Raw genomic sequence first — 21,095 nt, forward strand, 5'->3', positions numbered from 1 at the left:
CAAATTAAAATTTTAATTGAATTTTAAAAAATTTAATTGATTGAAAAAATTTTTTTATTTGAAACAAAAATCAATCACAAAATTAATTGTATCAATTATTTTTTTAATTGACTTTGGTGATTGATACTTTGGATATCCACAAGTAATTTTGGGAATAATTTAAAAACTCATCGAGCTTAAATAGCAATGTGTACACAGAACAAAATATCACCAGCATTTTTCCAACTAAAATTTTAATTGAATTTTAAAAAATATTCAATTAAAAATTTAATTGAATTTAAAAACAAGTATATACGGCCGTAAGTTCGGCCAGGCCGAATCTTATGTACCCTCCACCATGGATTGCGTAGAAACTTCTACGAAAGAATGTCATCCACAATCGAATTACTTGGTTTGTGGTATCTTAAAACTTCTTAACATCGTTTTCTAAATTGTGAGTTAGTCCATACGTGGTATATATTAGACAAAAAAATTATGTATAGGTAAGTCTACAAATAATTACGAATCGATATGGACTTTTTGCACGATACGTAGAGAGCCAGATTTAAAATATGGGGGTCGCTTATGTGGGGGCTAGATACAATTATGAACTTGATATGGACCAATTTTGGTGTAATTGGAGATCGATTTATCTGAGGGCTATATGTAACTATAGACCGATATGGACCTTGTTAGGCATGGTTGTTAACGGCCATATACTAGCACAATGTACCAAATTTCAACTGACTCGGATGAAATTTGGTCTTCCAAGAGGCTCCAAAACCACATCTCGGGATCGGTTTATATTGGGGCTATATATCATATATGGACTGATATGGACCACTTTTGCATGGTTGTTAAATATCATATACTACCACCACGTACCGAATTTCAACCAGATCGGATGAATTTTGCTCCTCCATGAGGCTCCGGAGGTCAAATCTGGGGATCGGTTTATATGGGGGCTATATACAATTATGGACCGATATGGACCACTTCCTGCATGGTTGTTAGAGACCATATACTAACACCACGTACCAAATTTCAACCGAAACGGATGAATTTTGCTCTTCCAAGGAGCTCCGGAGGTCAAATCTGGGGATCGGTTTATATGGGGCCTATATATAATTATGGACCGATTTCGACCAATTTTTGCATGGGTTTTTGAGGCCATATATTAACACCACGTACCAAATTTGAACTGAATCAGATGAATTTTGGTCTTCCAAGAGGCTCCGGAAGTCAAATCTGGTGATCGGTTTATATGGCGGCTATATATAATTATGGACCGATGTTGACCAATTTTTGCATGGTCCTTAGAGACCATATACTAACACCACGTACTAAATTTCAATCGGATCGGATGACTTTTGCTCCTCTAAGAGGCTCCGGAGATCAAATCTGGGGATCGGTTTATATGGGGGCTATATATAATTATGGGCCGATGTTGACCAATTTTTGCATGGTCATTAGAGAACATATACCAACACCATGTACCAAATTTCAGCCGGATCGGATGAAATTTGCTTCTCTTAGAGGCTCCGCAAGACAAATCGGGGGATCGGTTTATATAGGGGCTATATATAATTATGGACCGATATTGACCAATTTCTGCATGGTTGTTAGAGATCATATACTAACACCATGTACCAAATTTCAGCCGGATCGGATGAAACTTGCTTCCCTTAGAGCAATCGCAAGCCAAATTTGGGGGTCCGTTTATATGGGGGCTATACGTAAAAGTGGACCGATATGGACCAATTTCTGCATGGTTGTTAGAGATCATATACTAACACCATGTACCAAATTTCAGCCGGATCGGATGAAATTTGCTTCTCTTACAGCAATCGCAAGCCAAATTTGGGGGTCCGTTTATATTGGGGCTATACGTAAAAGTGGACCGATATGGCCCATTTGCAATACCATCCGACCTACATCAATAACAACTACTTGTGCCAAGTTTCAAGTCGATAGCTTGTTTCGTTCGGAAGTTAGCGTGATTTCAACAGACGGACGGACGGACATGCTCAGATCGACTCAGAATTTCACCACGACCCAGAATATATATACTTTATGGGGTCTTAGAGCAATATTTCGATGTGTTACAAACGGAATAACAAAGTTAATATACCCCCATCCTATGGTGGAGGGTATAAAAATATTCAATTAAAAATTTAATTGATTGAACAAATTTTTCAATTGAAACAAAAATCAATCACAAAATTAATTGTATCAATTAATTGTTTAATTGGATCAATTCAATTTTTAATTGTCTTGGGTGATTGATATTTTGGATATCCACAATTAATTTTGGGAAAAATTAAAAACATTCATCGTGCTTAAATAGCAATATGTACAGAGAAAAAAATATCACCAAAATTTTTCCAATTAAAATTTTAATTGAATTTTAAAAAAAATATTCAATTAAATATTTAATTGATTGAACAATTTTTTTTATTTGAAACAAAAATCAATCACAAAATTAATTGTATCAATTAATTGTTTAATTGGATCAATTAAATTTTTAATTGACTTGGGTGATTGATACACACAACAAAAAATTTTCTGATTCAATTACGAAATTAATTGATCCAATTATTTTTTTAATTGAAATGTCTGCAATCATGAATTTAATTTAATTGGGCATTCAAATTTCATTAGCATTTTTAATTGATTCAATTAAAAATTTAATTGATGTTGATTGCAAAACTCAATTAGTGTTTTAATTAAAAAAGGTAACTATTTTCAATTGCCTTCTCAATTGGCTTAGTGTTTTTAGTTTGATTTGACAATTCTTTGTTTGAAATAAATTTTTAATAAAAAATTTAAAAAATGTTTATCACTTTTGTTAACTGACACACTCTAAGCTGCGAATGAAGCCGCCGCTTACTATTTTTGGTCAGTTGACACCGCTGTCGATTATGTCGGTTTATCTTGGCTAAAATGTCGCTAATTAATGAAAAATTGGTTGTCCTACGGAAAATGGATCAACCCTAAAACCGATACAGGACTAATCCCTGGTCAAGACGTATGGAAGGGACCGGTCACTCTAACATTGGTTTGTCGTCAAAGGGGTAAATTTACAATTTAGGACATGACTTGAGATAATTTTCGACCAACCCATAGACAGATCCTCATGAACCAGTCTGGGACAATCTGTTTGGTAAGCTGTTTCATTTCGAGTATCCGAATTGCACCAGAAATGAAAAACGTTCAGAATGGATTATTCTAATAATTGTTGATAATTCAGTAAATGTGTAGAAAAGTTTTCTTGATTCCAAAAAAAAAATTAAATCAAAAATGCAATATGCTCAAAATAAGTCTTAGCCATTATTTGAAGCGTTTTTATCTTAAATCTAAAGATTCAATATATCAAAATGCATTTCTAGACTGTTTATTGTACGAAGTACACATAGCGTTTCTATTACATGTAATGATATAATGGCTTATTTATTAGCCTGTCGGACGTCTAATAATCAACATTTTATTTCTATAGAAAATTTTATCAAAATTTTATTTGTATAGAACATTTTTTAAAATTTAATTTCTATAGAAAATTTTGTTAACATTTTATTTCTATAGGATTTTTTTCTAAATTTTATTTCCATAGAAAATTTTGTCAAAATTTTATTTCCATAGAAAATTTTTTCTAAATTTTATTTCCATAGAAAATTTTGTCAAAATTTTATTTCTATAGAAAATTTTGACAAAATTTTATTTGAATAGAAAATTTTTTCAAAATTTTATTTCTATAGAAAATTTGTCAAAATTTTATTTCTATAGAAAACTTTGTTAAAATTTTATTTCTATAGAAAATTCAGGGAAAAATCCATTTCTATAGAAAATTTTGTCAAAATTTTATTTCTATAGAAAATTTTGTCAATATTTAATGCTATAGAAAATTTTGTCAAAATTTTATTTCTATAGAAAATTTTGTCAAAATTTCATTTCTAAAGAAAATTTTGTCAAAATTTTATTTCTATAGAAAATATCGTCAAAATTTTATTTCTATTAAAAATTTTGTCATAATTTTATTTCTATAGAAAATTTTGTCAAAATTTTATGTCTATAGAAAATTTTGTCAAAATTTTTTTTCTATAGAAAATTTTGTCAAAATTTTATTTCTATAGAAAATTTTGTCAAAATTGTATTTCTATAGAAAATTTTGTCAAAATTTTATTTCTATAGAAAATTTATTCAAACTTTCATTTTTATTGAAAATTTTGTCAAAATTTTATTTCTATAGAAAATTTTTTCAAAATTTTATTTCTATAGAAAATTTGTCAAAATTTTATTTCTATAGAAAATTTTGTCAAAATTTATTTTGTAAAAATTGTTTTTCTATAGAAAATGTCAAATTTTTATTTCTATAGAAAATTTTGTCAAAATTTTATTTCTATAGAAAATTTTGTCAAAATTTTATTTCTATAGAAAATTTTGTCAAAATTTTATTTCTATAGAAAACTTTGTTAAAATTTTATTTCTATAGAAAATTCAGGGAAAAATCCATTTCTATAGAAAATTTTGTCAAAAGTTATTTTGTCAAAATTTTATTTCTATAGAAAATTTTGTCAATATTTAATGCTATAGAAAATGTTGTCAAAATTTTATTTCTATAGAAAATTTTGTCAAAATTTTATTTCTATAGAAAATTTTGTCAAAATTTCATTTCTAAAGAAAATTTTGTCAAAATTTTATTTCTATAGAAAATGTCGTCAAAATTTTATTTCTATTAAAAATTTTGTCATAATTTTATTTCTATAGAAAATTTTGTCAAAATTTTATGTCTATAGAAAATTTTGTCAAAATTTATTTTGTAAAAATTGTTTTTCTATAGAAAATGTCAAATTTTTATTTCTATAGAAAATTTTGTCAAATTTTTATTTCTATAGAAAATTTTGTCAAAATTTTATTTCTATAGAAAATTTTGTCAAATTTTTATTTCTATAGAAAATTTTGTCAAAATTTTATTTCTATAGAAAATTTTGTCAAAATGTTATTTCTATAGAAAGTTTTGTCAACATTTTATTTCTGTAGAAAGTTTTGTCAACATTTTATTGCTATAGAAATTTTTGTCAAAATTTCATTTCTATAGAAAATTTTGTCAAAATGTAATTCTATAGAAAATTTTGTCAAAATTTCATTTCTATAGAAAATTTTGTCAAAATGTTATTTCTATAGAAAATGTTGTCAGTGAGTATATACTTTTTTTTTAATTTTTTAATGCATGTTCTGCTACTTCTCATTTGGGTGATAGGATGTTATGAACTGAAAATTATTCAAACACCTAAGGTTTAAAGTAGTGATAAATAACGTTTTTCAAAACTTGTTAGTACAACCATTTACAGTTTGGACAATATATTTTTTCTACCAAACAGCAGGAACATATTTCATAAAAAGTACGAAACTTTTAATAAAAGGTACGAAACTTTTTTCTTTTTTATAACTGTTACGAAACTTTTTCACATAGTTTTACATACAACTATGACGAATAAATTTTGTTAAAAGAACGTAACATTTTAAGAATGCTTTTAATGAAAAGTTTCATTGGTTGAAAAATAATAAAAAAAATCGTACTTTTAACGAAATGTTTCGTTCTTTTTACGAAGGGAATTCTTTCGATGTGCAGATCATATTCGGTGCACCTATTTGTGGATATAAAATACCTGTAGATTTCAAATTTCAGGAAAATCGGATAAAAATTGGGGAGTGTAGAAGCCCAAGAAGTCAAATCGAGAGTTCGGTCTATATGGGGCTATACCAAAACATGGAACGATACAGACCCTATTTGGAACATATATATTTATTTGTGAGCCTACACTGAAAAAAAACATACTCGGTTCCAAAGATTTTGTCTTTACTTTAAAAAATTTGGTATTGATTCCGAGCCAAAGAAGCGGTGAATATAAGTAAGGATACTTTTAAGACACAATTCTCTTTTAAATTTAGGTTTTGTGTTCTTGCTTCTAGGAAGCAAATTTTAATTTTTTGCTTTCTCAGCTTTTGTTTTCATATGCTGTCAAAGTCCTTTAAAAACGAGTTAACGGCAACTTTATTTTCCAAATTAAGACTCGACTTCCAGTAGAAATTATGCTATGTTTGAAGTAAAAAACTTCTTTAAAATAAAGTTTTGAAAAACATGTCCTGTATTTGAACGATTTTTTGCTTTGTAGTCAAGATGCAAAAAGACAACAAATTTAAAGACAATTTCATTAAATTTAAAGAATTTTTCTGAATTATTAAAGTCAAGTTGACCTTAGCCTATAAATTTTTTCTTTCATGTTAAGATACCCATTTTTAAGTCAAATCACTTAATTATAAGGACAATACGACTTCATTGAAAAGTTTATCGACTTTTGGAGAAGGAAAATATCATTATTTTAGAGAAATGCGTCTTCTATGCTAAGCAAAATTTGTATTCGTATTTTAAAGACATGAAATCTTTGACCTCACGACAATATTTTTTTCAGTGTAAAATATCCCTAGATTTCGACTTTCGGGCAAAGCGGATAAAAATTGGTTTGTATATACGCCAAAGAAGTAAAATCGGGAGTTCGGTCTATATGGGGGCTATGCCAAACAAAAAAAAAACATATTCGGAACATCTATTTTGGAACCAAAATATCTCTAGGTGCCCAAGAAGTCAAATCGGCTGATCGGTCTCTATTATGGTTATACACCCATAGAAAAAATTTATGAACGGTGTGCGCATTTCAAAACGATCCGTTCATAAAAGTGAATCAACGCACACAATCTGATAACGACGGTAAAATGACACCATGAGCTGTCAAAGCAACAACCAGCGTTCATGATCTGAAAAAGTTATGATTACGAATTTGAAAAAAAAATCCGCTATCGTGACTCGATTGACCTGGATTGTCTGCAACATACGCACCGACGGAGTTGCCATAAAAACGTTTAACCAATATTTTAAGACTTTTCATGTCCAAAGAAAAACGAAAGCCGTTCATGAAATCGTGAACGGCTTTCATGAAATCGTGAAACCTTGAACATTCCGTTTTGATTTTTCGTGAACCTTTCCGTTTCATTTTGTTACAATCGATTCACGATTTTGGAACGTAAGTTTTTCCATTAGCCTGGAAAGATACACATCGTTTTTGGAACAGCATGTTGTGAACCTAAAATATCTCTAGATTTCCAATTTCAAGTAAATCGTATAAAAATTGCGGTGTATAGAAGCCCAAAAAATCAAATCGGAGATCGGTTTTTATTGGGGGTTATATAGAAACCTGGACCGATATAGCCCATCATCGAACTTCGATTCCATGTAGACAAAAAACGAATCTGTACCAAATCTCAGGACGATAGTGCCATTATTGAAGGACAACAAGGACAAGAAAAAATCGCTGGGGGCCAGATCTGGAGAATACGGTGGGTGGGGAAGCAATTCGAAGCCCAGTTCATTAATTTTTGCCAGTGTTCTCAATGACTTGTGGCACGGTGCGTTGTCATGGTGGAACAACACTTTTTTCTTCTTCATATGGGGCCGGTTTGCCGCGATTTCGACCTTCAAACGCTCCAATAACGCCATATAATAGTCACTGTTGATGGTTTTTCCCTTCTCAAGATAATCGATAAAAATTATTCCATGCGCATCCCAAAAAACAGAGGCCATTAGTTTGCCAGCGGACTTTTGAGTCTTTCCACGCTTCGGAGGCGGTTCACCGGTCGCTGTCCACGCAGCCGACTGTCGATTGGACTCAGGAGTGTAGTGATGGAGCCATGTGTGGAGCCATATCGACAGAAAAACTCGGGTGTATTACGAGTTAATAGCTGCAAACACCGCTCAGAATCATCAACACGTTGTGTTTGATCAAATGTGAGCTCGCGCGGCACCCATTTTGTACAGAGCTTCCGCATATCCAAATATTGATGAATGACATGACCAACACGTTCCGTTGATATATTTAAGGCCTCTGCTATCTCGATCAACATCATTTTACGGTCATTCAAAATCATTTTGTGGATTTTTTTGATGTTTTTGTCGGTTACCACCTCTTTCGGGCGTCCACTGCGTTCACCGTCCTCCGTGCTCATTTCGCCACTCTTGAATTTTGCATACCAATCAATTATTGTTGATTTCCCTGGGGCAGAGTCCGGAAACCATTATCAAGCTAAGTTTTTGCTTCCACCGTATTTTTCCCCTTCAGAAAACAGTATTTTATCAAAACAAATTCCTTTTTTTCATTTTTTTCACAATAACAAAAGTTGCTTCACAAAAGACGCTCTATCTCACAAACTAATTGACTTACAGACGTCAAATTTTGACACGAATCATTTGAGAGTTGGTACTATATAAAAATAATATGAATTTAATACTAGTGACGCCATCTATGTGTCAGACCGGGGACTTATCAGCCAACCTGTTAAGTATCAATTTGAAATTGCTTTTTAATTTACATTTATGTTCTTTTATTACTTTTTTGTTAATTGATTAATGTACCACAATTTTTTGATGCTGTAGATAGCTTTTATTCAAAATATTTAAGGAATCCCGAAAAAAAATCCCGGAAAATCCCGCGATCGCAGTATACAATATTTTGAAATCCAGAATCCCGTGATTTATAAAAATTGATCCCGAATGACAGCTCCTGGTTTGCATATTGCAACAATTTCTAAGATTGAGCCACCAATGGTGTCTGCAAATGTCTCAGCCTAATTCTCTGTATTATTGGACTCACCTATTGTACCTCTTGTATGTCTTTCAAACATCGCGTTCCCACTACCAGACCATTTTTAGAAGTTCCATGTCTCCATATCTGATTACAGTCTTATGAATTAAGCTTTTCCCTTCCTAATATTTCAGATCGATTTTTTAGACCTTTATATGGATATCAGGGAAAGCTAAATAAAGATTTAGGTTCTGGTCTTAACTAACTACGGCAAAGGTTGAGTAATCAGTATTTTATACTGCTTATAGCATTGATTCATTCATCATCATCGAATCGTCTAACCTACCAGATACCAGTTGAAAGTTTTGGATTACATTCCGTGTAATATGAATTTGGGAATCCAGTTTATAAAAACTATCAAAAATAGCATAAAATCGAAAAAAATATACATATTAAATATACAACACCAATAGTACAATTTTTAAATTTTTTTCCACTTAAAAACGTAAGCAGGTTTTGCCGAAAAATGCTTTTTATACGACAAAATACCTCTTTTCATTATAGCAAAACTAGAAAATTTTATAACCCATTTGGATATGCAAATTTTTTGGGGTTTTTATCACTCCGGCATTAATCGGCATCACTTTCATTTTGCCGGTTGATGAGTATGTTATTACTTTGCCAAAGTGTATGAAGATTATGTGATATTGGACTATAGATGTCTTCACTCATACATACACACACAAGCCCACTTGCACTCCACCGTTATTTCGATGCAAACACGTTGTAGGAGTATAAGACAGAGGTACCTACTTACACTCTCTTTCTCTATCTCAATATCTCTCTCTTTAGTTTGTATGGTTGAATTACAATAACAAAAGCTAACGGCAACAAAAAAAAAACATATGGTTTTTGTTTTCTTCGAACTAACTGACGCCGTACTACCTCAACAAAATCAAAACAAAGCCATGTGTTTATGTCTTTTTGACATAATAATAACGGCATGATTTGCAGAAGAGATATATATAGAGAGAGAGAAGAGAGGGAGAGCGAGAGTGAGAGTTAATAATGGGCATTTCTCTCTTTAAAAAAATACACAGTAAAACAATAATGTAAAATATTTCAGTCAATTTATTCAAAAGCATGCGCCTTTGCTATACTGTCAATGCAGATTTGTAGACATATGGCTTTAGGCCCATGTGTTTGTATGATTGTCCGTATCCCTAGAAAGCTTTGGCAACAACGAAAGAATATTTCATTGGCGTAGTATTGTGTGCTTTTATTTTTTCTTGGGATTCTTTATGATGACAATTGCAAAGACGTTTGTTTGTTTCATTCTCGATGAAAATTTCTATACTTTCGCAAAAAAAAGAACAATGGAATCTGTTTTCCACAAAAATTATGAATGTAAAAACCAAACAAAACCATTTTCAAATTATTTCTGTATATCTAAACATACTACTGTAGGCATTCAATGAAAAAAAATAACAGGGACCAAAGGGGTTTCCTTTGGATTTTTAATCGATTATTAATAAATATTATGGTATTTCGGGATGAAACATTTACTTTGTATAAATGGGAAAGTTTTTTTTCATTATTATATAATGTGAGCAGTCATAACCTCCATTATATAGGTTAGCAGGATTTTTGTCTCCTGGATATAACACACATAAGAACTGAAATATTTGTTTTATTTTTTTTATAGACTATCCTATATTTCAAATGCATTTCATACCATAAATAACATTGTAAACTTTGTACAGTAGAACCTTTGGAAATTGATTAATAAGTTAACACAGCAATGTTTTTCCCAAGTTAACAGGTTGGCTGATAAGTCCCCGGTCTAACAAAGAAAAACACATTTTTTTGTCAAAATTCGTTTTTATAATTCAACATAGTTCCCTTCAAGAGCGATACAAGCGATCCAATTTTTTGATACCATATTGGTAGTACTCCTTCGGTTTTGTCTCAAAATAGGCCTCAGTTTCGGCGATCACCTCTTTATAGCAGCCAAATTTTTTCCCTGCGAGCATCCTTTTGAGGTCTTAGAACAAGAAAAAGTCGCTGGAGGCCAGATCTGGAGAATACGGTGGGTGGGGAAGCAATTCGAAGCCCAATTCATGAATTTTTGCCATCGTTCTCAATGACTTGTGGCACGGTGCGTTGTCTTGGTGGAACAACACTTTTTTCTTCTTCATATGGGGCCGTTTTGCGCGATTTCGACCTTCAAACGCTCCAATAACGCCATATAATAATCACTGTTGATGGTTTTTCCCTTCTCAAGATAATCGATAAAAATTATTCCAGAACAGAGGCCATTACTTTGCCAGCGGACTTTTGAGTCTTTCCACGCTTCGGAGACGGTTCACTGGTCGCTGTCCACTCAGCCGACTGTCGATTGGACTCAGGAGATGGAGCCATGTTTCATCCATTGTCACATATCGACGGCAGCTGCAAACACCGCTCAGAATCATCAACACGTTGTTGTTTTTGTTCAAATGTGAGCTCTCGCGGCACCCGTTTTGCACAGAGCTTCCGCATATCCAAATATTGATGAATGATATGACCAACACGTTCCTTTGATATCTTTAAGGCCTCTGTTGTCTCGATCAACTTCATTTTACGGTCATTCAAAATCATTTTGTGGATTTTTTTGATGTTTTCGTCGGTAACCACCTCTTTCGGGCGTCCACTGCGTTCACCGTCCTCCGTGCTCATTTCACCACGCTTGAACTTTGCATACCAATCAATTGTTGTTGATTTCCCTGGGGCAGAGTCCGGAAACTCATTATCAAGCCAAGTTTTTGGTCGAAATCGCGGCAAAACGGCCCCATATGAAGAAGAAAAAAGTGTTGTTGCACTAAGACAACGCATCGTGCCACAAGTCATTGAGAACGATGGCAAAAATTCATGAATTGGGCTTCGAATTGCTTCCCCACCCACCGTATTCTCCAGATCTGGCCCCCAGCGAATATTTCTTGTTCTCAGACCTCAAAAGGATGCTCGCAGGAAAAAAATTTGGCTGCAATTAAGAGATGATCGCCGAAACTGAGGCCTATTTTGAGGCCAGACCGAAGGAGTACTACCAAAATGGTATCAAAAAATTGGAAGGTCGTTATAATCGTTGTATCGCTCTTGAAGGGAATAATAAAAACGAATTTTGACAAAAAAATGTGTTTTTCTTTGTTAGACCGGGGACTTATCAGCCAACCTGTTATGTTTCAAGTAAAAAACGTCTTTAAAATAAAGTGTTGAAAAACATGTCCTATACTTGAAAGATTTTTTTGCTTTGTAGTCAAAATGCAAAAAGACAACAAATTTAAAGACAATTTCATTAAATTTAAAGATTTTTTCTGTATTATTAAAGTCAAGTTGACCTTAGCCCAAACATTTTTTCTTTCATGTTATGATACCCATTTTTAAGTCAAATCACTTAATTATAAGGACAACACGTCTTCATTGAAAAGTTTATCCACTTTTGGACAAAGAAAAAATCTTTATATTAGAGAAATGGGTCTTCTATGCTAAGCAAAACTTGCATTCGTATTTTAAAGACATGAAATCTTTGATCTCACGACAAATTATTTTCGGATACATTTTATACACTCACTTAAGTTTGTGATAATCTATAGGTGTTTACCTTCGTTTAAGGATTTCCCCAATGATTTGGAGCCAAAAATATTTATAATGTTTTTTTTTTTTTTCAAAATACGATAAACTTTTCGATAATGTTGTTTGTCCTTATATTTAAGTGATTCGACATAAAAATCGGTATTTTAACATGAAAGAGAATTTTGTTGGAGAGAGGTCACCTTGGTTTTAATAATTTTAATAAATTCTTTAAATATGTAGACTTTTTGTATCTTGACTACAATGCAAAAAAGCGTTAAAAAAAATAGGATATGCTTTTCAATACTTTATATTAAAGACGTTTTTACTTGAAACATATCTTAATTTCTGCATGAAATCAAGTCTGAATATGGAAACTTAAGTTGTCTTTGACACGTTTATAAAGTGATCTAATAGCAAATGAAAGAAAACGCAGAAGAAACGAATTTATTCAAATTTGCATCCCAGAATCGAGTACGCAAAACTTAAATTTAAAAGAGAATTGTGTCTTAAGCGTATCCTTACTTTAAAACTGCGTTTCTTTGGCTCGAAATCAATACCCAAATCATTAGAGTAAAGACAAAATCTTTGGAACCGGGAAAACTTTTTACCGTGTTATATTTGGGTGGGAACCACAAGTGGCTATCGTTAGAGAGAGAAATAAAATTTTGACAAAATTTTCTATAGAAATGTAATTTTGTCAAAAATTTCTATTGAAATGAAATTTTGTCAAAAATTTCTATAGAAATGAAATTTTGACAAAATTTTCTATAGAAATGAAATTTTGACAAAATTTCCTATAGAAATAAAATTTTGACAAAATTTTCTATAGAAATAAAATTTTGACAAAATTTTCTATAGAAATAAAATTTTGACAAAATTTTCTATAGAAATAAAATGTTGACAAAATTTTCTATAGAAATAAAATTTTGGCAAAATTTTCTATAGAAATAAAATTTTGAAAAAATTTCCTATAGAAATAAAATTTTGACAAAATTTTCTATAGAAATGAAATTTAGACCAAATTTTCCATAGAAATAAAATTTTGACAAAATTTTATCTGGAAATAAAATTTTGACAAAATTTTATCTGGAAATAAAATTTTGACAAAATTTTCTATAGAAATAAAATTTTGACAAAATTTTGTCTGGAAATAAAATTTTGACAAAATTTTGTCTGGAAATAAAATTTTGACAAAATTTTGTCTGGAAATAAAATTTTGACAAAATGTTCTATAGAAATAAAATTTTGACAAAATTTTCTATAGAAATAAAATGTTGACAAAATTTCTTATAGAAATAAAATGTTGACAAAATTTTCAATAGAAATAAAATTGTAACAAAATTTTCTATAGAAATAAAATTTTAACAAAACTTTCTATAGAAATAAAATTTTGTCAAATTTTCAATAGAAATACAATTTTGACACAATTTTCTATACAAATACAATTTTTGACAAATTTTTCTATAGAAATAAAATTTTAACAACATTTTCTATAGAAATAAAATTTTGTCAAATTTTCTATAGAAATACAATTTTGACAAAATTTTCTATAGAAATAAATTTTTGACAAAATTTCTTATAGAAATGAAATTTTGACAAAAATTTCTATAGAAATGAAATTTTGACAAAAATTTCTATAGAAATTAAATTTTGTCTGGAAATAAAATTTTGGCAAAATTTCCTATAGAAATAAAATTTTGACAAAATTTTCTATAGAAATGAAATTTTGACAAAAATTTCTATAGAAATGAAATTTTGACAAAATTTCTATAGTGACGAAATTTTGACAAAATTTTCAATAGAAATAAAATTTTGACAAAATTTTCAATAGAAATAAAATTTTGACAAAATTTCCTATAGAAATAAAATTTTGACAAAATTTTCAATAGAAATAAAATTTTTACAAAATTTTCTATAGAAATAAAATTTTAACAAAATTTTCTATAGAAATAAAATTTTTACAAAATTTTCTATAGAAATAAAATTTTGACAAAATTTTCTTGTAACAAAATTTTCTATAGAAATACAATTTTGACAAAATTTTCTATAGAAATAAAATGTTGACAAAATTTTCTATAGAAATACAATTTTGACAAAATTTTCTATAGCAATAAATTTTTGACAAAATTTTCTATAGAAATGAAATTTTGACAAAATTTTCTATAGAAATGAAATTTTGACAAAATTTTCTATAGAAATGAAATTTTGACAAAATTTCCTATAGAAATGAAATTTTGACAAAATTTTCTATAGAAATGAAATTTAGACCAAATTTTCCATAGAAATAAAATTTTGACAAAATTTTCTATAGAAATAAAATTTTGGACAAATTTTGTCTGGAAATAAAATTTTGACAAAATTTCCTATAGAAATAAAATGTTGACAAAATTTTCTATAGAAATAATATTTTAACAAAATTTTCTATAGAAATAAAATTTTAACAAAACTTTCTACAGAAATAAAATTGTGTCAAATTTTCTATAGAAATACAATTTTGACAAAATTTTCTTTAGAAATACAATTTTGACAAAATTTTCTATAGAAATAAAATTTTAACAAAATTATCTATAGAAATAAAATTTTGTCAAATTTTCTATAGAAATTCAATTTTGACAAAATTTTCTATAGAAATGAAATTTTGACAAAATTTTCTATAGAAATGAAATTTTGACAAAATTTTCTATAGAAATAAAATTTCGACAAAATTTTCTATAGAAATAAAATTTTGACAAAATTTCCTATAGAAATAAAATTTTGACAAAATTTTCTATAGAAATGAAATTTTGACAAAATTTTCTATAGAAATAAAATTTTGACAAAATTTTCTATAGAAATAAAGGGTGATTCTTTTGAGGTTAGGATTTTCATACATTAGTATTTGACAGATCACGTGGGATTTCAGACATGGTGTCAAAGAGAAAGATGCTCAGTATGCTTTGACATTTCATCATGAATAGACTTACTAACGAGCAACGCTTGCAAATCATTGAATTTTATTACCAAAATCAGTGTTCGGTTCGAAATGTGTTTCGCGCTTTACGTCCGATTTATGGTCTACATAATCGACCAAGTGAGCAAACAATTAATGCGATTGTGACCAAGTTTCGCACTCAGTTTACTTTATTGGACATTAAACCAACCACACGAATGCGTACAGTGCGTACAGAAGAGAATATTGCGTCTGTTTCTGAGAGTGTTGCTGAAGACCGTGAAATGTCGATTCGTCGCCGTTCGCAGCAATTGGGTTTGTGTTATTCGACCACATGGAAGATTTTACGCAAAGATCTTGGTGTAAAACCGTATAAAATACAGCTCGTGCAAGAACTGAAGCCGAACGATCTGCCACAACGTCGAATTTTCAGTGAATGGGCCCTAGAAAAGTTGGCAGAAAATCCGCTTTTTTATCGACAAATTTTGTTCAGCGATGAGGCTCATTTCTGGTTGAATGGCTACGTAAATAAGCAAAATTGCCGCATTTGGAGTGAAGAGCAACCAGAAGCCGTTCAAGAACTGCCCATGCATCCCGAAAAATGCACTGTTTGGTGTGGTTTGTACGCTGGTGGAATCATTGGACCGTATTTTTTCAAAGATGCTGTTGGACGCAACGTTACGGTGAATGGCGATCGCTATCGTTCGATGCTAACAAACTTTTTGTTGCCAAAAATGGAAGAACTGAACTTGGTTGACATGTGGTTTCAACAAGATGGCGCTACATGCCACACAGCTCGCGATTCTATGGCCATTTTGAGGGAAAACTTCGGAGAACAATTCATCTCAAGAAATGGACCGGTAAGTTGGCCACCAAGATCATGCGATTTGACGCCTTTAGACTATTTTTTGTGGGGCTACGTCAAGTCTAAAGTCTACAGAAATAAGCCAGCAACTATTCCAGCTTTGGAAGACAACATTTCCGAAGAAATTCGGGCTATTCCGGCCGAAATGCTCGAAAAAGTTGCCCAAAATTGGACTTTCCGAATGGACCACACTGAAAAAAAACATACTCGGTTCCAAAGATTTTGTCTTTACTTTAAAAAATTTGGTATTGATTCCGAGCCAAAGAAGCGGAGAATATAAGTAAGGATACTTTTAAGACACAATTCTCTTTTAAATTTAGGTTTTGTGTTCTTGCTTCTAGGAAGCAAATTTTAATTTTTCGCTTTCTCAGCTTTTGTTTTCATATGCTGTCAAAGTCCTTTAAAAACGAGTTAACGGCAACTTTATTTTCCAAATTAAGACTCGACTTCCAGTAGAAATTATGCTATGTTTGAAGTAAAAAACTTCTTTAAAATAAAGTTTTGAAAAACATGTCCTGTATTTGAACGATTTTTTGCTTTGTAGTCAAGATGCAAAAAGACAACAAATTTAAAGACAATTTCATTAAATTTAAAGAATTTTTCTGAATTATTAAAGTCAAGTTGACCTTAGCCTATAAATTTTTTCTTTCATGTTAAGATACCCATTTTTAAGTCAAATCACTTAATTATAAGGACAATACGACTTCATTGAAAAGTTTATCGACTTTTGGAGAAGGAAAATATCATTATTTTAGAGAAATGCGTCTTCTATGCTAAGCAAAATTTGTATTCGTATTTTAAAGACATGAAATCTTTGACCTCACGACAATATTTTTTTCAGTGCACCTAAGACGCAGCCGCGGTCAACATTTAAATGAAATTATCTTCAAAAGGTAAATGTCATGGACCAATCTAACGTTTCAAATAAAGAACCGATGAGATTTTGCAAATTTTATGCGTTTTTTTTTTTTTTTAAGTTATCAAGCTCTTAACAAATCACCCTTTAAAATTTTGACAAAATTTTCTATAGAAATAAAATTTTGACAAAATTTTCTATAGAAATAACATATTAACAAAATTTTCTATAGAAATAAAATTTTAACAAAATTTTCTATAGAAATAAAATTTTAACAAAATTTTCTATAGAAATAAAATTTTGACATAAATTTCTATAGAAATGAAATTTTGACAAAATTTTCTATAGAAATGAAATTTTGACAAAATTTTCTCCATCTCTCCCAAATGGCCCACGGTTGTACGTGGGCCATTTGGGAGAAAAAATTGACACTAAAAAATCATCTCAAAACGGCTCTTCGCTGAGAAGTGGCCAAAATACCAATTTTGTGCAACGTTCGATGGCTTTGTCGATCGTTTGAAGGCCATAATTCGTGCCGAAGATCGCCAAATATAAACTGAATCTTAAATTTGATATTATTTCCAACAGTTTTGCTTTACATTTTTTTAATATATACTTCTTTGCTTATAAAAGTTAAAAAAATTTTAAAGGGAAGTATCCTAAGTTTCAAGAATATTTTTTGAAAAAAAATTGTAGTCTTTGCTGCAAGTAAAATATCTTCATAAAAAAACAACATGTCCTCCATTTGAAGTACATATTGTATCATCACAAAATAGATCACTAATTAAATATGTTTTTCACTGTTGCTATCATTGAGACGAAATTCTTTCTTCTCAAAACTGAAGAAAATATCACTATAGTTTCTTCGCGTCATTTATATATAATTGCCACTGTCCCAATAATGACAAACTGTCATCCAATCCCTGTCAAGTTTTCAAAACGCCCTCATATTACATGGTAAGTGGCGGTGTAATGTCAAATGTTATAAAATCACCTTATCGCCTGGTTTCCGTACGGTGTAGATGGTTCTTGTGTTATATAGATAGGATTTATTTTCGAGGAAGACATTCAGGACAATGGAGTGAGGAGAACATTTTCTAAGGGCTTAGGTAGATGTAAGCGAGAAGGGTTATAAAAAAATTACCTTTTGTGTGTTGACTCCTTTTGTAGTTCTTCTTCTCTCTTTTTATACCATAAAATTATGTAAAATTCCAATAAGAAAAATTTTCTCCATACAATTTCTTTTTTTTTTCTTCTAATGCTAAAAACTTTTTCACTGTATTTTCACTGTAATTTCTCTATAGTTAGAAACACTAAAATTAAATTTATAATTAAATTTCCCTTCTTTGATTTTTTTCCTTTGGAAAATTTTCACTCCACTAGTTTTTTTCCCTGTTGATGATGGTGGTGCTTATACAATTTTCTTGATTATTTTCTGGTTTAATAAAATTGATTTTCTTTTTTTTTTTTTGTTTCGCTCGCGCATAAAAACACAAACATCCTTTCTACCGATTTTTTTGTAGGATTATCCTTTTTTCCTATTTGTTTAAAGTGAACGTTTTAACACATTCGAATTTTGCAATAAATTTGCCGTTTTCATAAAAACAGCAAACAATTTTATGTGGTTTTTATGAAAATTTGTTAATTTATTTTCATAAAATCGACGCGCTGCCATTTCTCGTTTAGTAGAACTTCTTTACTGATGATTGAATTTTTCTGTACTGATTGAAAATTTTTTTATTTCTCTCCTTTGTGGTGACACAGGACAGGAGCGCACACACATTGAACCTGGTGCCAAGAAACCTTTGTTCAAAGGACTTTTGCAGACAAATACAGCTGTTCAATAAGAATTTAATAGGTGTGAGAAAAGCTTTCATAGATGGACCAAAAAGCTTATTTTTTGTAAAAAAAAGACGTTAAATTTTAAAAACAAACAAAAGATATCAAGAAAATTTATATAATATAATTTAATTTTAAGATAGGATGTGACTAGAGTGATCTGGTGGTGAATAACAGGTTGGCTGATAAGTCCCCCGTCTGATACATAGATGGCGTCACTAGTATTAAATGCATATTGTTTTTATATAGTACCAACCTTCAAATGATTCGTGTCAAAATTTGACGTCTGTAAGTCAATTAGTTTGTGAGATAGAGCATCTTTTGTGAAGCAACTTTTGTTATTGTGAAAAAAAATGGAAAGAAAGGAATTTCGTGTTTTGATAAAATACAGTTTTCTGAAGGGAAAAATACGGTGGAAGCAAAAACTTGGCTTGATAATGAGTTTCCGGACTCTGCCCCAGGGAAATCAACAATAATTGATTGGTATGCAAAATTCAAGCGTGGTCAAATGAGCACGGAGGACGGTGAACGCAGTGCAGTGGACGCCCGAAAGAGGTGGTTACCGACAAAAACATCAAAAAATCCACAAAATGATTTTGAATGACCGTAAAATGAAGTTGATCGAGTTACAGAGGCCTTAACGATATCAAAGGAACGTTTTGGTCATATCATTCATCAATATTTGGATATGCGGAAGCTCTGTGCATAATGAGTGCCGCGCGAGCTCAAAAACAACAACGTGTTGATGATTCTGAGCGGTGTTTGCAGCTGTTAACTCGTAATACACCCGAGTTTTTCCGTCGATATGTGACAATGGATGAAACATGGCTCCATCACTATACTCCTGAGTCCAATCGACAGTCGGCTGAGTGGACAGCGACCGGTAAACCGTCTCCGAAGCGTGAAAGACTCAAAAGTCGGCTGGCAAAGTAATGGCCTCTGTTTTTTGGGATGCGCATGGAATAATTTTTATCGATTATCTTGAGAAGGGAAAAACCATCAACAGTGACTATTATATGGCGTTATTGGAGCGTTTGAAGGTCGAAATCGCGGCAAAACGGCCCCATATGAAGAAGAAAAAAGTGTTGTTCCACCAAGACAACGCACCGTGGCACAAGTCATTGAGAACGATGGCAAAAATTCATGAATTGGGCTTCGAATTGCTTCCCCACCCACCGTATTCTCCAGATCTGGACCCCAGCGACATTTTCTTGTTCTCAGACCTCAAAAGGATGCTCGCAGGGAAAAAATTTGGATCGCCGAAACTGAGGCCTATTTTGAGGCAAAACCGAAGGAGTACTACCAAAATGGAAGGTCGTTATAATCGTTGTATCGCTCTTGAAGGGGACTATATTGAATAATAAAAACGAATTTTGACAAAAAAAAATGTGTTTTTCTTTGTTAGACCGGGGACTTGTCAGCCAACCTGTTAGGTAGTGTTCCAAGGCATCATCACCCTCAAAACCGTCCTATGGAAATAAAATTTTGACAATTTTTTCTATAGAAATAAACTATTGACAAAATTTTGTATAGAAATAAAATTTTGACAAAATTTTCCATAGAAATAAAATTTTGACAAAATATTCTATGGAAATAAAATTTTGACAATTTTTTCTATAGAAATAAGCTATTGACAACATTTTCTATAAAAATAACATTTTGACAAAATATTCTATGGAAATGAAATTTTGACAAATTTTTCTATAGAATAAAATTTTCATCAGAAATAAAATGTTGACTAAATTTTCTATAGATATAATTTTTTTCCAAATTTTCCATACAAATCAAATTTTGACCAAATTTTCCATACAAATCAAATTTTGACCAAATTTTCCATAAAAGTAAAATTTTGACCAAATTTTTTTATAAAAATAAAATTTTCTATAGAAATAAAATTTTGACAAAATATTCTATAGAAATAAAATTTTGATTAAATTTTCGTCAAAAATAAAATTTTTAAAACATTTTTTATAAAAATAAAATTTGACAAAATTTTCTATAGAAATAAAATTTTGATAAAAATTTCTATACAAATAAAATTTTTCTGAAGAAATAAATTTTTGCAATATAATATTTTTTGGTAGTTTTTGGTAAGATTTGCTCCAAATTTTGGTAGATTTTTTTTGTCCCAAGTTTCTACCGTGACTGTAATGGTTCGCATTATTTTAGTACGCGATCGATGACTTCTTATCTAGAAAGTGTTCGTGTGGAAGCGTAATATAGAATCACATGCTTTTTCAACTAAAACATGCTTTAAATTCAATAAAATCGTGTGTGGCTTTTACAAAATCGAGGTTTTGTTTCCGCATGAACTTGTCTGTTTTGCCAAATTTGTAAAAGACTATTAGCAAATTTTGTTAAAGACCTTCTCAAAATATTAAA

At 30.8% G+C, this 21,095-nt stretch overlaps 1 protein-coding gene across 1 annotated transcript in view; it reads right to left on the bottom strand.

Annotated features, from left to right (window-relative positions):
- The window catches only part of LOC142226746 (uncharacterized), a 127,124-nt gene extending 108,551 nt beyond the window's left edge, over positions 1-18,573 (bottom strand). Inside the window, exon 1 of the mRNA XM_075296930.1 lies at positions 18,019-18,573. Within this exon, the coding sequence (XP_075153045.1) occupies positions 18,421-18,549 (129 nt within the window). The 5' untranslated portion in view covers positions 18,550-18,573 and the 3' untranslated portion in view covers positions 18,019-18,420. The remainder of the gene's footprint in view (positions 1-18,018) is intronic.
- Positions 18,574-21,095: the final 2,522 nt, after the last annotated feature.

This window comes from Haematobia irritans, chromosome 2, assembly GCF_050003625.1.
Source record: "Haematobia irritans isolate KBUSLIRL chromosome 2, ASM5000362v1, whole genome shotgun sequence".
Taxonomy (NCBI): domain Eukaryota; kingdom Metazoa; phylum Arthropoda; class Insecta; order Diptera; family Muscidae; genus Haematobia; species Haematobia irritans.